The 13,817-nt window shown below is 45.3% G+C and overlaps 1 protein-coding gene across 1 annotated transcript in view; it reads left to right on the forward strand.

The window, feature by feature from the left end:
• Positions 1-1,107: 1,107 nt before the first annotated feature.
• The window catches only part of ADAM12 (ADAM metallopeptidase domain 12), a 309,331-nt gene continuing 296,621 nt past the window's right edge, over positions 1,108-13,817 (forward strand). The window contains exon 1 of the mRNA XM_019654224.1: positions 1,108-1,689. Coding sequence (XP_019509769.1) covers positions 1,602-1,689 — 88 coding nt within the window. The 5' untranslated portion in view covers positions 1,108-1,601. The remainder of the gene's footprint in view (positions 1,690-13,817) is intronic.

A 13,817-nucleotide genomic window follows, 5' to 3' on the forward strand; every position in this document is an offset into this window, starting at 1 on the left:
ACTTTCTTGAGAGGGCTGACCTGAGTTTTTCCGAGCACTACAAACATCAGGGGATGGGAGGGAAATCGTGAGAAAAGCTATCCTTCAGGAGGATGAGATGATGACGGAAGGAATTTCCTCATACATTGGCTACCGGCCTATTAGAATGGGACCAGCTGGGGAATGGGTGGGAGGTCACAGGACATTCCTACAGGTGCTTCTCCTTCCCGGCTCCACAGTGCGATCACCTGGGGCTTTGAGAACTCTTCAGGCTCTGCCCCTCTTAGGAGACTCTGAGTTAAAGCATCTGAGTGGGGGTGGCATCACCTTGTTAACCTTCGTGGTTCTACGAAGTCGCCGGAGTAGGGAGTCACCCTAAGCCCCTGCAAGGTGGGGGCCACCATGCTTGATACATCCAGCTCCTTTAGTCTGTGGCTTCCAGTGGCCCCAGACGCCAACAAGTCCTGTTATAAAAACTGACACTAAGCAAGGTTGTCAAGCCTGAGGCAGAGACCACCAAGAACTAGGATTTGAAGGGAAGCCCTCCCTCCACTCCGCTGGTGTTTCCTAAGCACCCCACACTCCCCGGGAGAATCCCATTCCAAGGGCATGGGATTGTGCCCGGGATCTGTAATTTTTAAGGGACCAACCCAGTTACTTCTCATAATCAAGAAAGTTTGGGAAACATCGCCGTACATCCTTTTCTGGGTCCGCGCCATGGAAAAGAAACGTGAGTCAATGTACCACCGTAAAACCAAAAGCAATGCATCAGAAGCTTAATGCCCAGACGCTGCTTGCCTGAGTCCAAGTTTATTTCTCAGGCACCAGACGTCCGTTTGGGGGCTCAGGGGACCGCCCGGGATGCCCGCCGGCCTGGGGGCCGCCTTTCAGACCTGTTCCCCGCGTTCCGCGGGTTCTCGGCGAGCCGGGGAGCGAGCAGCCGAGTCATCATTTCCAGCCTCAGACTGGAAAGCTGGACCGTGCAGCCGCGCGTGCTCTTGGCAGCCGGGCGCTCGGGGCCCCGCGGCCACATCATCTCGGGGCGGGGATGTGTGCGCTCCGGGCGCCCGCGCCGCCACCGAGCCACGTCTGTGCCGCCGGGGCGCGCGGCCCGGAAGGCGCCCTGCACCGAGCGGTCCCGGGGGGTGGGCGAGCGCGGGCTCTGGGCGGGACCCTGGCGGGGACCCCAAGCGGTCTCTAGGACCCGCGGGACGCCGCTGGCGGGCGGGGTGCGGGGGAGACCCTAATTTGTTCCGTGGTAATGAGACGGTGACTGTTGGCCGTGGCTCCATTTCACAGGCCTGCCCTCCCTCACTAACGAGCCTCCTCGTCCCCGGGCCAACTCGGACAGCTTGCGCCTTGACTGCAACGGTCAAGGCCGGCTGGTGCCAGCACAGCGCGCGCGCGCACACGCGGGGGGCGGGGGGGGGAACTTTTTTCAAAAAATGAAAGCCTAGACTCGCTCGTCGGCTGCGCGGGCGCCGCGCGAGGGTGTCGGAGCGGACTCCGCGCGGCAGGAAATCCCTCGGGGCGCGACGTCCGGCCCCCCGCTTGGCGCCCGCGTGGGATGGTGCGCGCTCGCGGCCGGGCCCCGAGAGCTGCAGCACCGAAGGCCGGCGACCATGGCAGCGCGCCCGCCGCCCGCGCCCCCCGCCCGCGCCCTCCTGCTCGCCCTGGCCGGGGTCCTGCTGGCGTCTCGCGCGGCCCGAGGTAAGTCGCCGAGCCCTGGAACGCTCCCTGCCGGTCCCCCGCTCTCCGCTCCCGCCTGCCGCCCGGGGTCACCCGCTGGCATCTCACGCAGCCCTGGGGGGACGCCGAGTGCCGGGGCTGCCCCGCGAGGTGCGCACCGGGGTGCGTCTGCGGAGCCCCCGGACTCCGGCTCCCGGCGAGGAGAGGAACCCCCCCCACCCCACCCCCTGCCTCCAGGTGCCAATTCCCGGGGGAAGGAGGGAACACTTGGCTGCGCCCCTGTCTCCTCCCCTTTCGGGTGTCGTTTGCCAGGCTGTCTCGCTGTGTCTTGACGGTTACACGTGTCGCCAGGGATGATGTGCGTCGAGCATCTTACGCTGTCCTTTGGCGAATGTCCCCCACCCCAAACTATGGGTCAGCCCTCCCCGAGGGCCCCCTTTCCACCCCTCCTCCCCAAGGGAGAGACCTGGGAGACGCACAGTAACCACGCAGGTGAGCCATCCGCTTCTCCTCAGGTGTGCGCTCCACAGCGGGCTCCATTTTTTAAAAATGACTTTCGCCTACCTCTTTATTTTTCTTTCCCTCTTTTGTTAATTCCGGATCGCTCCCCAGTTGCCAGTGGCGGCCAAACTTGAGCAGAATTTTTCCGCCTCCCGCCCCTCCGTCAGTTTCTCGACCATAAATAATCGCTTAAATCAACCATGTGCAAAGCGACAACGCATTTCGAAGTTCAAGTGTGGATATTATAGCTGTTCTATAGATCTAGATTTTCGCGAGTTGTATCCCCCTAAAAGTGGGCACCTGTGGATCGTTGCGTTTTGCATAACGAGGCCTCACCCAGCAGGTGCCTTTTTAAAAATTCGAAGCTTACCCTGGTCGCCGCCGCCGCCGTCCCACTCTCTGCCGCTAGAGGCGCTGTCGGTCTAGCAATGAATGACTAGCCCTGACCGCCAACTCTACTTCTATGGCTCTAAACACAGGCATTTCTTTTCAACAACTAGCCTCAACCACCAACAGCTGCCACTTGATGGTACGTTTTATTCTGCAATTGCCACAGATACCCTCCACCCCCACCGCATCTACTGCAATGTGGTTAAAATTCACACAGCAAGGAAAACCAATTTGGGAATTAATGATTAAAGAAGAGGATTGCACAAAGCAATGAAGAAGCAGTGAGAAAGCCAAGAGGGACGACGGCTGACTTTCAAGTACCCTGTGACCTGCACGTGAAAAGAATAGGACTCAAAAGTATTTTTGAGAGCCTTTTGTACAAATTGGTCCTTTAGAATGTTTCTTGAGAAAGAACTTTTTAAAATCTGAAACAATCTCAAAGTGTGCCTGAGGTGGCCTTGAACTTGGCACATACTCTGTACACATAAACAGAAGTCCACGGAGTGTGGATGATACTGTTTTTTTACAGGCAAATGTTTACTAATTCAAGCTAATAATGGGAAAGTATTTCACGGAGGGCGGGGGCTTTCATTGTTTTATGACTGCAGCTTTGGTGGAGACAGTTTTTCCTTAGGATAGATGACTCAGAAGAGAGCCAGTGAGGCCTAAACATTTTGAATGGGTTACATGTTGGGATACCCCAGGATTCACTGCTTGTTTATCCTGGGTCCTCAGTACCAAGTCTGAAATCTATCAGTGCCCCAAATCATAGCATTGAGGCTGTTTTAAAAAATCCAAACATACATTGAAACATTTCTTCGTCTTGGCAAGAGAAAAGGAGGAATTACTACTTGTTGAAGGCAGACTACATCCTGGGGTTTGTCTCCCTGTGTGTTACCCTGAGCTCCAGAACAGGTGCCCACTTGGTACCCGTCAGTGATGTGTTACCCCTAACAGGTCCAAAACATAACCCTAGACCCTAAACCCTCTACTCCCGAATCCATTCCTTCCCCAGTATTCCCAGTTCAGCAATAACATCCTCTGCCTCCTCCAGATGCGTCACGCTTACACCTGGGTAGCATCCCCGAGTCATCCCTTTCTCTCCAAAATGTATTCCCATCTACCCACTCCCCTCCATTTTAAAGTGTGCCTTCCCTGACACAGGCTACCTTTTTTTTCCTTCTTCTTCTTTTCTTCTGCAGAAGCCTCTTACCTCTAGGATGGTGGCCTCCTAACTGGTCTGCTGACCTTCCCTCCTGTCCCCACGTGGTGTGTTCTTCCCAACACCGCAGCCAAAGTCCTCATTTTCAATCATGAGTTAGATTGTGCAGGTTTCCTGTTTAAAATTCTCCAGTGGCTTTCTGTGGCTCTCAGAAAAGAAAAATCCAAACCGCTGGATCCCCTAATCCCTGTTTTTCTCTCTGATCTCCTTTCTTGCCATTCTCGCCTTGCTTGCTGGACCCCAGCCACACCGGCTTCCAACTTTCCAATAAAGTACTGCCCTAATTTTTTAAAGCGATATTTAATGTTTGCGTTATGAAGACTGCAAATGCTGTTCACATTTGAGCCACCCAGTGTTCTGTGATTCCATTTCATCCCTCGTGCAACCTTTTGGTTTTCCTAGAGTTAATAATTGCTTTTTATTTTCTTCCTGTTTTGCTTTGTTTCCTGTGTACTAATCACTACTTGCAAACTTTCTGAGAGAGCTATTAAATTCCTTTCAATATTATCAAACACATCAGGTAACCTATCCATTATTTATTTTTCTCTTGGTGTTCTCTCCCCTGGAGCCCTTTATCCTCCTGTTCCAATGTAAACTGGTTACTTTTTAGGCTTACAGTTTGCCTCAGTACAACCCTTATTACCAACATGCTAGAAATTCCTCTTGCATCCTTCCTGTGTTGGATCACTTGTTTTTTTGAGTACCACAATTCTCTCTCTCTTAGTTTATTCCTTGCTTTTTGTGGAGCACATTTTCTAGTAATTTCCTGAGGAAGGGTGTCTGGGTGGTAAATTTTTCTGATAACTTGTTAGAATGCTTTCTTTTACCTGCAAATAACAGAAAACCTGACTACAGCAATTAAAAAAATTTTTTTTCTTTACCTTTATATAAGATGCAGTTGTGAAATACCTGGTATAGCAGGTCAGCGATACCATTAGGGACCCAAGCTCTTAGTTCTGTTGGAATCTGCCATACCTGCATGTTGACTTTTGCCGTATGCTTACTGCCTCATGGTCTCATGATGGCTGCTGTACCTTTTGGCATTATGTCTGCATTCCAGCCAGTAATAGGGCAAAAGAGGTAAAAGCAGAGCCAGCCACATTTATTATATCAGAAAAATATGTATATTTCCAGAAACCTTTTTAGTGGATTATCTCTTGGCCAAATTGTGAAACAGGGCCACTGCTAGCTACATGGGAAGATAGAAAAGTAAGTATTTTTAGCTCTTTCAACCACAACTGAGTTCTGTTAGGAAAGAAGGTTAGAATGTGTGTCTGCACACAGATATGTATATATATTTCACCCATGATTGCTAGCTTGTTTAGGTATAAATATTCCAAGATGAAGTCATATTTCCTCCATATTTTATAAGACATTTCTTCACTGTCTCTATTCCCTTTGCTGCTTGAGAACTTGATGACACTGTCAATCCTTTAAATGTAGCCTGTTTTTTTCTTTTTGAAAGCTTTTATCATCATCTTTTATCCCTAGTATTCCTGCATTTCCTAGTGATGTGCTTTAGCTAAGTTCTTAGGAGTATTTGTGCTGGGAACTCTGTAGGCCTTTTCATATTGTAAAGTTCTAGTATACTTTCTTGTATTATTTCTTCAGTGATTTCTTCCTCTCTATCATGCTTTTTCTGTAACAGCTGTTAGCTGTATGCCCCAGCCTCCTGAAAACATTCTCTAATTTTTATCTCTTTGTAATTTTGTTCTACTTTCTGGGCAAATTTGTTTAATTTCATCTTCCAGCCCTGCTATTCAAGTTATTTATTTCTGCTACCAGATATTTAATTTCCAAGGGATGTTTCTTGTTCTATGAAAGTTCCTTTTTTTAGTGTTCTGTTCATTTTTTTAAAATAATGGTGCAAGATTTCTATGAACCCGCTAGGGTATTTTTATTTTTTAAGCATTTTGCTCACTTTGTTATCATTAGTAGCTCTGATCTTCTTCCCTACCCCCCATGTGTTATAGTCTCTGACTTTCTTCAAGTGTCTGAATTTCGGCTCTGTTTATATTTAAAATAAGACTCTAAAATGCTGATTGAAAGTTCTGTGCGCTTTAAAAGCACACGTTTTGTGTGGGGACCTTCATCCATCACTATGTCTTTTTTTTTCCAGGATAGTCAGTTTCCCCAAAAAAGAATCCTTCAGCCTCTGCTGAGGAGATTTAAGCCCAGTGACAGGTTTGTGAGCTGAGCAAGGGGAAACAGGGTTAAGATGGACATCTCACCCTTAAGTGTGCTTTACTTTTTTTTTTAATTTTATTTTTTCACTGAATTCTTTTGTGTTCAGTTTGGCACCCTGCTACCCCTCCCTCACTCTCAGCTATGCCTGGGGTCTTGAGTACGGAACTTCTCTGTTCCAGTGTCTTCCGGAAAATGCATCTCCTAGTCTGTTGGGGGGGGGTGAGGGGCAGTGACCTAGCTCTGCTGGCTGTGCAAGGGGCCGAGGGCTCTAACTTCTCCTTGAATGGTCTTTCAGCCCAGCTGTATTGGCCGTCAGAGGTGCCCAGGCCTCCCATTCCCAAGCCTTCCTGGGCTCTGCGCGTCCATCTCACCTTCTTGATGGCTTCCCTCCTCCCCAAGCAGCAGGGCTTCAGCTAGGTAGGTAACCACTCTCCTGTCCTCTTCTGTCTTCCAAAGCTTTGTTGCTTTCTTACACCTGTTGTTACCTTCTCTCCAATTCTTTTTTTTAAATTGTTATTATTCTTCTTTTACATAGGGTTTCAGGAGGGACTGCAGATAAGCACCTGTGGGTCTCCCACATGCATCTAGAAGTCAGGCCATGCTGTTATTATAATACCACACTTTACATACAGACGTATTTCCTTTCCCTCACTTGTCGTTTTGCTCTTTTTATTCCTTCCTTGTGGAAACAAAAATTACATCCATTTTTAAATGTTTTGAAACTTTCTTTTAAAAATCTATAAATACTCAAAGTCAACATATACCTAATTAGATAGATGATGCAGCTGTGGGAACTGTAAAGTGTTTTTTTTGTTTGTTTTTTGTTTGTTTTTTCTTTTAGGGAATACAGCTACATCATCTAAAGAAGCTAAGCATATTTCTTCCTGGTGTAGATGATGCTGTAATGAGCTCATTACAGTTGCAAAAAAATTTTTTTTGTTTTCAAATCAGAGTGTATTCCAGAGGACTTTTTAAGCTAAATTGTTCCTGCAGCATCTATAATTTATAAAGACAGGTGTGAGAAACATTTTTAGATGTTTCTTCTGTACCAAATAGCCAGCCCGATAGCCTTTGGCTGTGCGCCCATCGGGAGCTGTATTAAGCAGCTCTGTAGTAGGTACAATTTTTTCATCATTAGCATTCTGGGATTGAGAAAGTGAAGTTGATATAATCTAGACAGAATGTTTTAGGAAATAGTTTCTGTGCATTTTTTTGGTAGCTGTTCCTTTATGGCTTCTTTTTTTTTTTGTATAATATTTTATTAAACCTAAAGTTTTTATACCAGCACAGTTAAAAGGCATTTATTGAGTGCTTGGGTGTCAGGAGTTGTTCTAAGATCTTTGCGTGCACTGTCTCATTCAGTCCTCATGGAATAATCTTGTCGTTCTTTCTGTTAGTACCTTCACTCCACAGAGGAGGAAACGGTGGCTTCACATGGTGAGTATTCGCTAAGTGTCAGATGCAGGGCCATCTCAAGCTGTCTCATGATGGAGACCACGTCTTAACCTAGCCGTGATGCACATTTTGTAATCTCTGTACTCTGTCTTTGGAGTAATTATAAGGTTGATAGCAGTGCGATTGTAATGTAGCTTGGTTTTAACCAGGATGGTAATGGAAATGCACACATCAGATAGCATGCTCCCGACAGGCAGCCATTTCAGGCCTCAGGCTCCAGCCCAATTTTCATTCTTCTCCCTTCTGCTTTGTTTAATGCCCAGTATGCCATGGCTTCAGTTGATAGATAGGATGGAGAAGCTGAATAATTCACCATGTTGGTATTTCGTAGTCTTTAAGCTTTTATGTCATTCCAAGGCTGCCTTAGGAGTTCAGCTTCTAGGCAAGGGCTTAAAAATTGGGCAGCCTCATCAGGCGAATTCTGGACCTTCCATCCACCCACCTGCTCCTGGAAGCTGCGGCCTCCCTGGTCAGCTTCAATGACCCATTCTTAGAACTGTTGATGTACCCCGACATGTCTCCCCCCAGCACTGCATTTTGACCAAATGCTTCCTTCTTTTGTATTTTGCTCTATTTGTAATGAAAGCCAGGATAGGATTTAAGCGTTTCTTGTGAGATCTGTGTTCACGTGACTCTGAATATCATTGGACAACCTGGTTTTGCTTTTTTGTTTTTTAAACGCTGGGCTATTTGGTAGTGTCCTTGAGAGCCTGCGTTGGGATTTAGCATCTGTGTTATGCCTTAAAGTGCAGTGGGATGGATGTATTCCTGAAGTGAGACGTACTAAGCACAATTTCAGCACTAAAATCATTTTTGTTTCAGCCACTTTCAGTATAATTGAGACATGATCATGAAAAAGATGATTGAAAAAGAATTATGGCACCCAACATCCCTTCTCTTATAAAATGTGAAATATTTTAAAAGTTGAAAAAAGGACATAGAATAAGTTGCACACCCATATTCTTGTCAAACAGATTTCTGTGTGTGCTTTGTAAACTGGAAATATGTAAAATGTTACAGATACGTTTATAACGATCCCCTGTTCTCATCCATCCAATTCCTCCTCCTCCTGCAGACGCAACCACTATTCTGAAGTGAGTGGGTTTGTGTGTATATGCATATCCCTAATCAATATTTGATACCGTTTTTATATTTAAATATTATATAAATGGTACCATACTGCATACAATAGCTTTCCATAACTTGCTTTTTTTTAAATGAATATATTTTGAAAGATGCATTCATGTTGATATACGTGCTTGCTTCATTCTTTTTAATTGAATGACTGGACCATAAATTGTCCACTCCTCTATTGATAAATGTCTGTTTTCCCCAACTTTTCGATACTGCCATGGTGCCCGGCTACTTGTACCAAGCTCCTTATATACAGGCGTGAGCTCTAGAGAACTTGTTGCAAAGGAGATGTCGCGCTGTACAGTACGCCGATTTTCTACCTTAATGTATTCTGCCCCGTTGCTTTCTACATTGGTTGTACCGATTTACATGCCTGCTTGTTAGAGAGTTATGGTTACCCACGTTTTTTCCAGTGCTTAGCATTTTCAGACTTAAATGTTGCCAAGCTGGATGTGAAATGTTTCGTTGCTTTTATTGGCATTTTCCTGATTACAAGAGACGCTAAGACTCATTTTATGTGTTTATGATCTTTGTATTTCTTCCTTGAATTACTTATTCTTATCATTTGTCCATTCTTTTCAAGTTTGGTTTAAGAAATCCTTCTCTCTTTCCTAAGTTCCAAAAGATATTTGTTATAATTTCTTCTAAATTTTAGCTTTGTGCTATTCACTCTTATTATAACTTGAATTTAGTTTTTATTTCTTGCATGAGGTCAGCATCTATTTTTTTCCCCATATAGATAAGACAACCCCTCATCGTAGCAACATTTATTGAATCCTCTACCCTTCTGATAAACACCAAGTATAGTCAGATATGCTTCTGGGTTCCTTGTTCTGTTGGACTATTTATTTATCCTATTTCTAGTATTACACTATTATTAGTATTCTACACTGTATAAGGAGTGTTAAGTGTTTAGATTGGTTGGTATGCAGTGGTGCAGATGGCGGACACTGAGACCAGCTTGCAGGGTCTGCATATCAGCTCTGTCACCTAGTTACTGATGTGTGACCTTGGGAAGGTGATTGACCAACCTGTGTTGTCGGGTCTTTCCCAGTTTTCATATTGAGAATCTCACGTCGAAGAAAACCCCTCAATGCTGGGCAAATTGTGATGGTTGGTCACTCCAAACCTCAGACAAATTATGTAATTTTTGTTTCTCCCTCTATGAAATGGTGACAATCATATCTGCCCCACAGGGGTGTGGGAAGGATTAAATGAGATAATACATGGAAAGTGCTTTGACTAGCTCCTGGCCCATGCTAAGTGCTCCAAAAAAGTTAATTTCAGTTTGATTCATTTAGATGTTATACATTTGTTTCCACAATTTTAGGAGTACTGTTACATTTTAATATTTGCACCTCAGGGAACAAAGGGTAAAGGTGGTTAGTAAGAGCCTCCTTTCAAATACTACTACAGGCTGAGAATGTGTTAATGCCTTTTATCACTCCCCTCATTTATTATTATCACTTTCTAGCATTTTAGTTCAACCATTTTGAAACACATCTCTCGTCAAAAAAAAAAAAAAGAAAAAATATGGGGGGGGGTAGGCTTTGTTTTTGTTTTTAATTGTCCTGGCTTACTTTGATTTACGCAATGTTACCAGTTCCTTTTTTCCATCACGGCTCCTTGCAAACCACTTCTGCCTCCTGGATGTAGGTTGCTTCTTATCAAAGTAGTGTTTTATTGAGAGTCTGTGAGTAGCAAATTCTCTGCATTTGCTTGCCTAGAAAATGTTTGTTTGCTCTTTTTCATGAATGTTAAGTTAGGTTCGCCTAGAATTCGAGTTTGACAGTTACTATTCTTCAGCAGAGACTACCTGTTGTATCCTGGCCTCTATTCTTATGAGAAGTCTCTAGTTGAATGATTGATTGTCCTTTGCACTTCACTGCCTTTTCCTCTGGTTGCTCTTAAGACTGTTCTTAGTTTTTTGGTTTGTTTTTTTTTTTGTGGTTCTATAGTTTTATTATCATGTTTTTTTGATATGAATGTATTTTAAATTTGTGTTTATGGCCTTGCTGTGCTTCTTGAATCCAATCAATTATGGAAAATTCTTAGCTCTTTGCTCTTTAATTATTGTCTTTATTTTCTCTGTTACCTTCTTTGGAACTTTTATTGTTTGTAGTTGGACCTTATCATTCAGTTATCCTGTTCTTAACTTCTCTTTGTCTCTTCATCACTCTGCTTTGTAATCAGGGTGATGTCTCAAGTTTACATTCCATTTCACAATTCGCTCTTGCTGAGTCCAAATTGCTCTTTAAACTGCCTATGGGCTTACTTTGCATTTTCCAATGCCTTTCATTTTTTCATTTGTGGAAGCTTTATTTGTTCTTTTCTCAAGCCTGCTAGATCTTTCACAAATAACGTCCTTTCATTCTTTCATTCTGGTCTCTGTGTATGTTTCTGTGTCTCTAAAACTGTTGGATATGTATGTTGTTATCCGTTTCAGGTTATTTTGTCATCTCGTTCTTAGGGTGTGGAGTCTGTATTGTCGTGGATTGTCTCTTCCAGTGCCTTGGCGTTCTGAACTGTGAACTCATTTTCAATTCCACTTCCCTCCACCACTACCCTCCATGCGCCTTGGATTGTAAAAGACCCAGTGGAAAAGTTTGTTGCCTTATGATAGGTGTTTCAGGGGTTTCACTTATCTGAGCCCAGGTTTTGTGTTAATTTCTCATTTGGGGAATTTTACTCCATGTGGTTATTGCAGTTTTCATCTCTACGTGCATGTGGCAAAGGCTTGCAGTTTTCACTTCTCTTGGGAGACTCCCTAACTCTCACAAGCTCTCTGGATAGGTGTGGCCACTTTGTAGTTTCCCTGGGGCATTTTGTAGACTTTTTTTTTTTTAGCCCCTTGAACTTGGGAAGGGCAGTCCTGTAAGACCCTAGTTTTATGTAAAGCTCTCAGCTCTTATTCCCATCTTATGCACTTGAGATCATACCTCCTGTCATTAAGTTTACATCTCCTGGACGGAAGGCCTGCATCTGCCTAGCTCGTGGGTTTCTGTGGCCTTGGCCGTGTTTTCATGCTCTGGCTATAAATTCCCTTTGTATTTATGGATGCTGGTAATTTCCTTTCCTTTCTTTCTAGTTTAGTTGTGTCTATACTATTAAAATGTCACATTTTATGTAGCATTTTTATGTGGTTGTAGTGGGAAGCTTTTCTGTCTGCGTCAGCTCAGTCCACCGCGCTTTCAGAACTGGAAGTCCCCAACACTGATTCTTTCCCTCGCTCAGTCCACACATTTACTGGTCTCCTGTAGCCCGGTTGTGCCAGGACCTGGGGATATGATGGTGGAATACACAGACACAGCCCCTTGCCCCCTGCTCTGGAGAGGGAGTGGGTCCTAAAGATGTGCAGAAACCGAGCTGGACCCACCTGGCCCCCTGAGTCTCAGCTTCCAACACTCCAAAACCTCGGGCGGCACAGGGAGTCAGCTGCTTTGCCGCTGTTCTGCTAGTCTTTGCCTTGGCAGCTGCGGGGCTGAGATGTGCTGATGACGGGGCCAAGCGGAGCTGTGGGGGTGAAGCCATCAGCTGTTCCCATCTCCCTCTGGCTGAGGCAGAATGAACAGCTGGGAAACAAGAACACATACACTCCCAGAAGCTGCTCCTCTGCCAGCGGAGGTGTCAACAGAATTCCATTCATGTGAGCCTTCCAGGGGCGTCTATTGAATTTGTTCCATCCTTTAAAATTCGAATGTGGATTGTACAGTGGGGTAAGCCGACGACTGAAGCACTCGTCTCTACGTCTTTGTGAATTGTGGAACGCAGAGTATGATGCCATGTAGACTGATTTCTCCAGAAAACGCAGGTGTCTGATTCGTCACTAAAATTTGGGTTTTGTTGACTCAATTCATTAGGTTGTACTTGCAGTTTCTTAGCAGGGAAAATCTATTCCTTCAAGCAAAATGTATTTATCTGCAGTGAATGGTTCTCCGGAAACCTCATCTCACAGTTACACATATTTCACTGTCTCTGCTCACCCTTAAAAAGTGCATTCCAGTCTTCCTTCGTTCTTACTCAGTACAGGTGAGGGCATGACATTGGTTACAGAGGCTCGGTAAGAAAGTGTGTCAAAAGGAGTGAAAAAGGGACTGGATGGGATGTAGTTTGAAGAGCCAAGCCAAAGCAACGCTTTTAAAACGCTGAAAAGGCCCTAATAGAAGCTTCTGTTTCTCCACGGGCATAAATGACATCAGACAAGAGGTGTGTTTACCTGCCCTGAGGCTGCGTCCATGTGGACGTCGCGAGTACAGAGGGCTGTGTGTTCTCCCCTGGTAGTAAGGAAACAGAGGCTGCTGGGGTCATGGCCAGAAGGCGGACTGCGTGAGGAGGCCTGACTGTGCGTCAGGCTTGGCCTCTTCGCAGCTCTGGGGCCTTGAGGAACCTGTGAAATGTTTCTGAACCTCATCTTTCTGTTGGTCAAAGAAGACTAAGGATACAGCTTACCTCACTGGGCAGCAGTGAGCATTGAATGAGGAGAATGTTGGGCAAAGCATCTTGTAATTTGCCGTCGTTCCTTTAGCTTGGGGGTGGGCACATGGTACTACTGTGTGCTGTTAATATTTCGATTTTACAGATGAGGGGACTATGGCATAGAGAGTTCCTGCATCTTATAAGAGGCTGAGCCAGGACCCAGTTAGCCAGTTGGTTCAGAGCCCACGTGATGACCCACTAGGCTACCATGGGAAGACCTGTGACTTCCAACTGCCCTTCCAGGGTTGGAACCTTCGCAGCTGTCCCTTCTTGGGGTCTTGGGTTTGAGGAGAGACCAGCTCATCTTTCCAGGAAGGCCCTGAGGTAGAGCATTACTTGAGACCTTCACTGCGTCGGTCCTTGGGCCTTTTCCTGGCGGTGGGTCCTGAAAGGAAAGATAGGATCAGAAATCCATTTTCAGGGCCCAACCTCTATGACCCTTTGTTTCTGCATTAAAGGAACGTGTGGACTTGGCTAAAATGTGTTTTCTCTACAGGGGAAACTTACTGTTCAGTGATAACATATATTGTCTTCTATTCTCTCTCACAAAGAAAATGCAGGACTCACCCCAACCACGTTTAACCATGATGGCTATAGAAAAGATGTAACTTATAAATGCACATACATGAGCATGCTAGTTATTTTTCTATTGCTCTGTAACAGGTTACCATGACCTAGTGGTTAAAAAACGACACACACTTATGGCCTCACAGTTTTTGTGGGTCAGAAATATTGGCACAGCTTAGGGGGATTCCCTGCTCCTGCTTCTGTCATAGGCTGCAAT

The sequence above is a fragment of the Hipposideros armiger genome, unplaced genomic scaffold, assembly GCF_001890085.2.
Source record: "Hipposideros armiger isolate ML-2016 unplaced genomic scaffold, ASM189008v1 scaffold_216, whole genome shotgun sequence".
Lineage (NCBI taxonomy): Eukaryota > Metazoa > Chordata > Mammalia > Chiroptera > Hipposideridae > Hipposideros > Hipposideros armiger.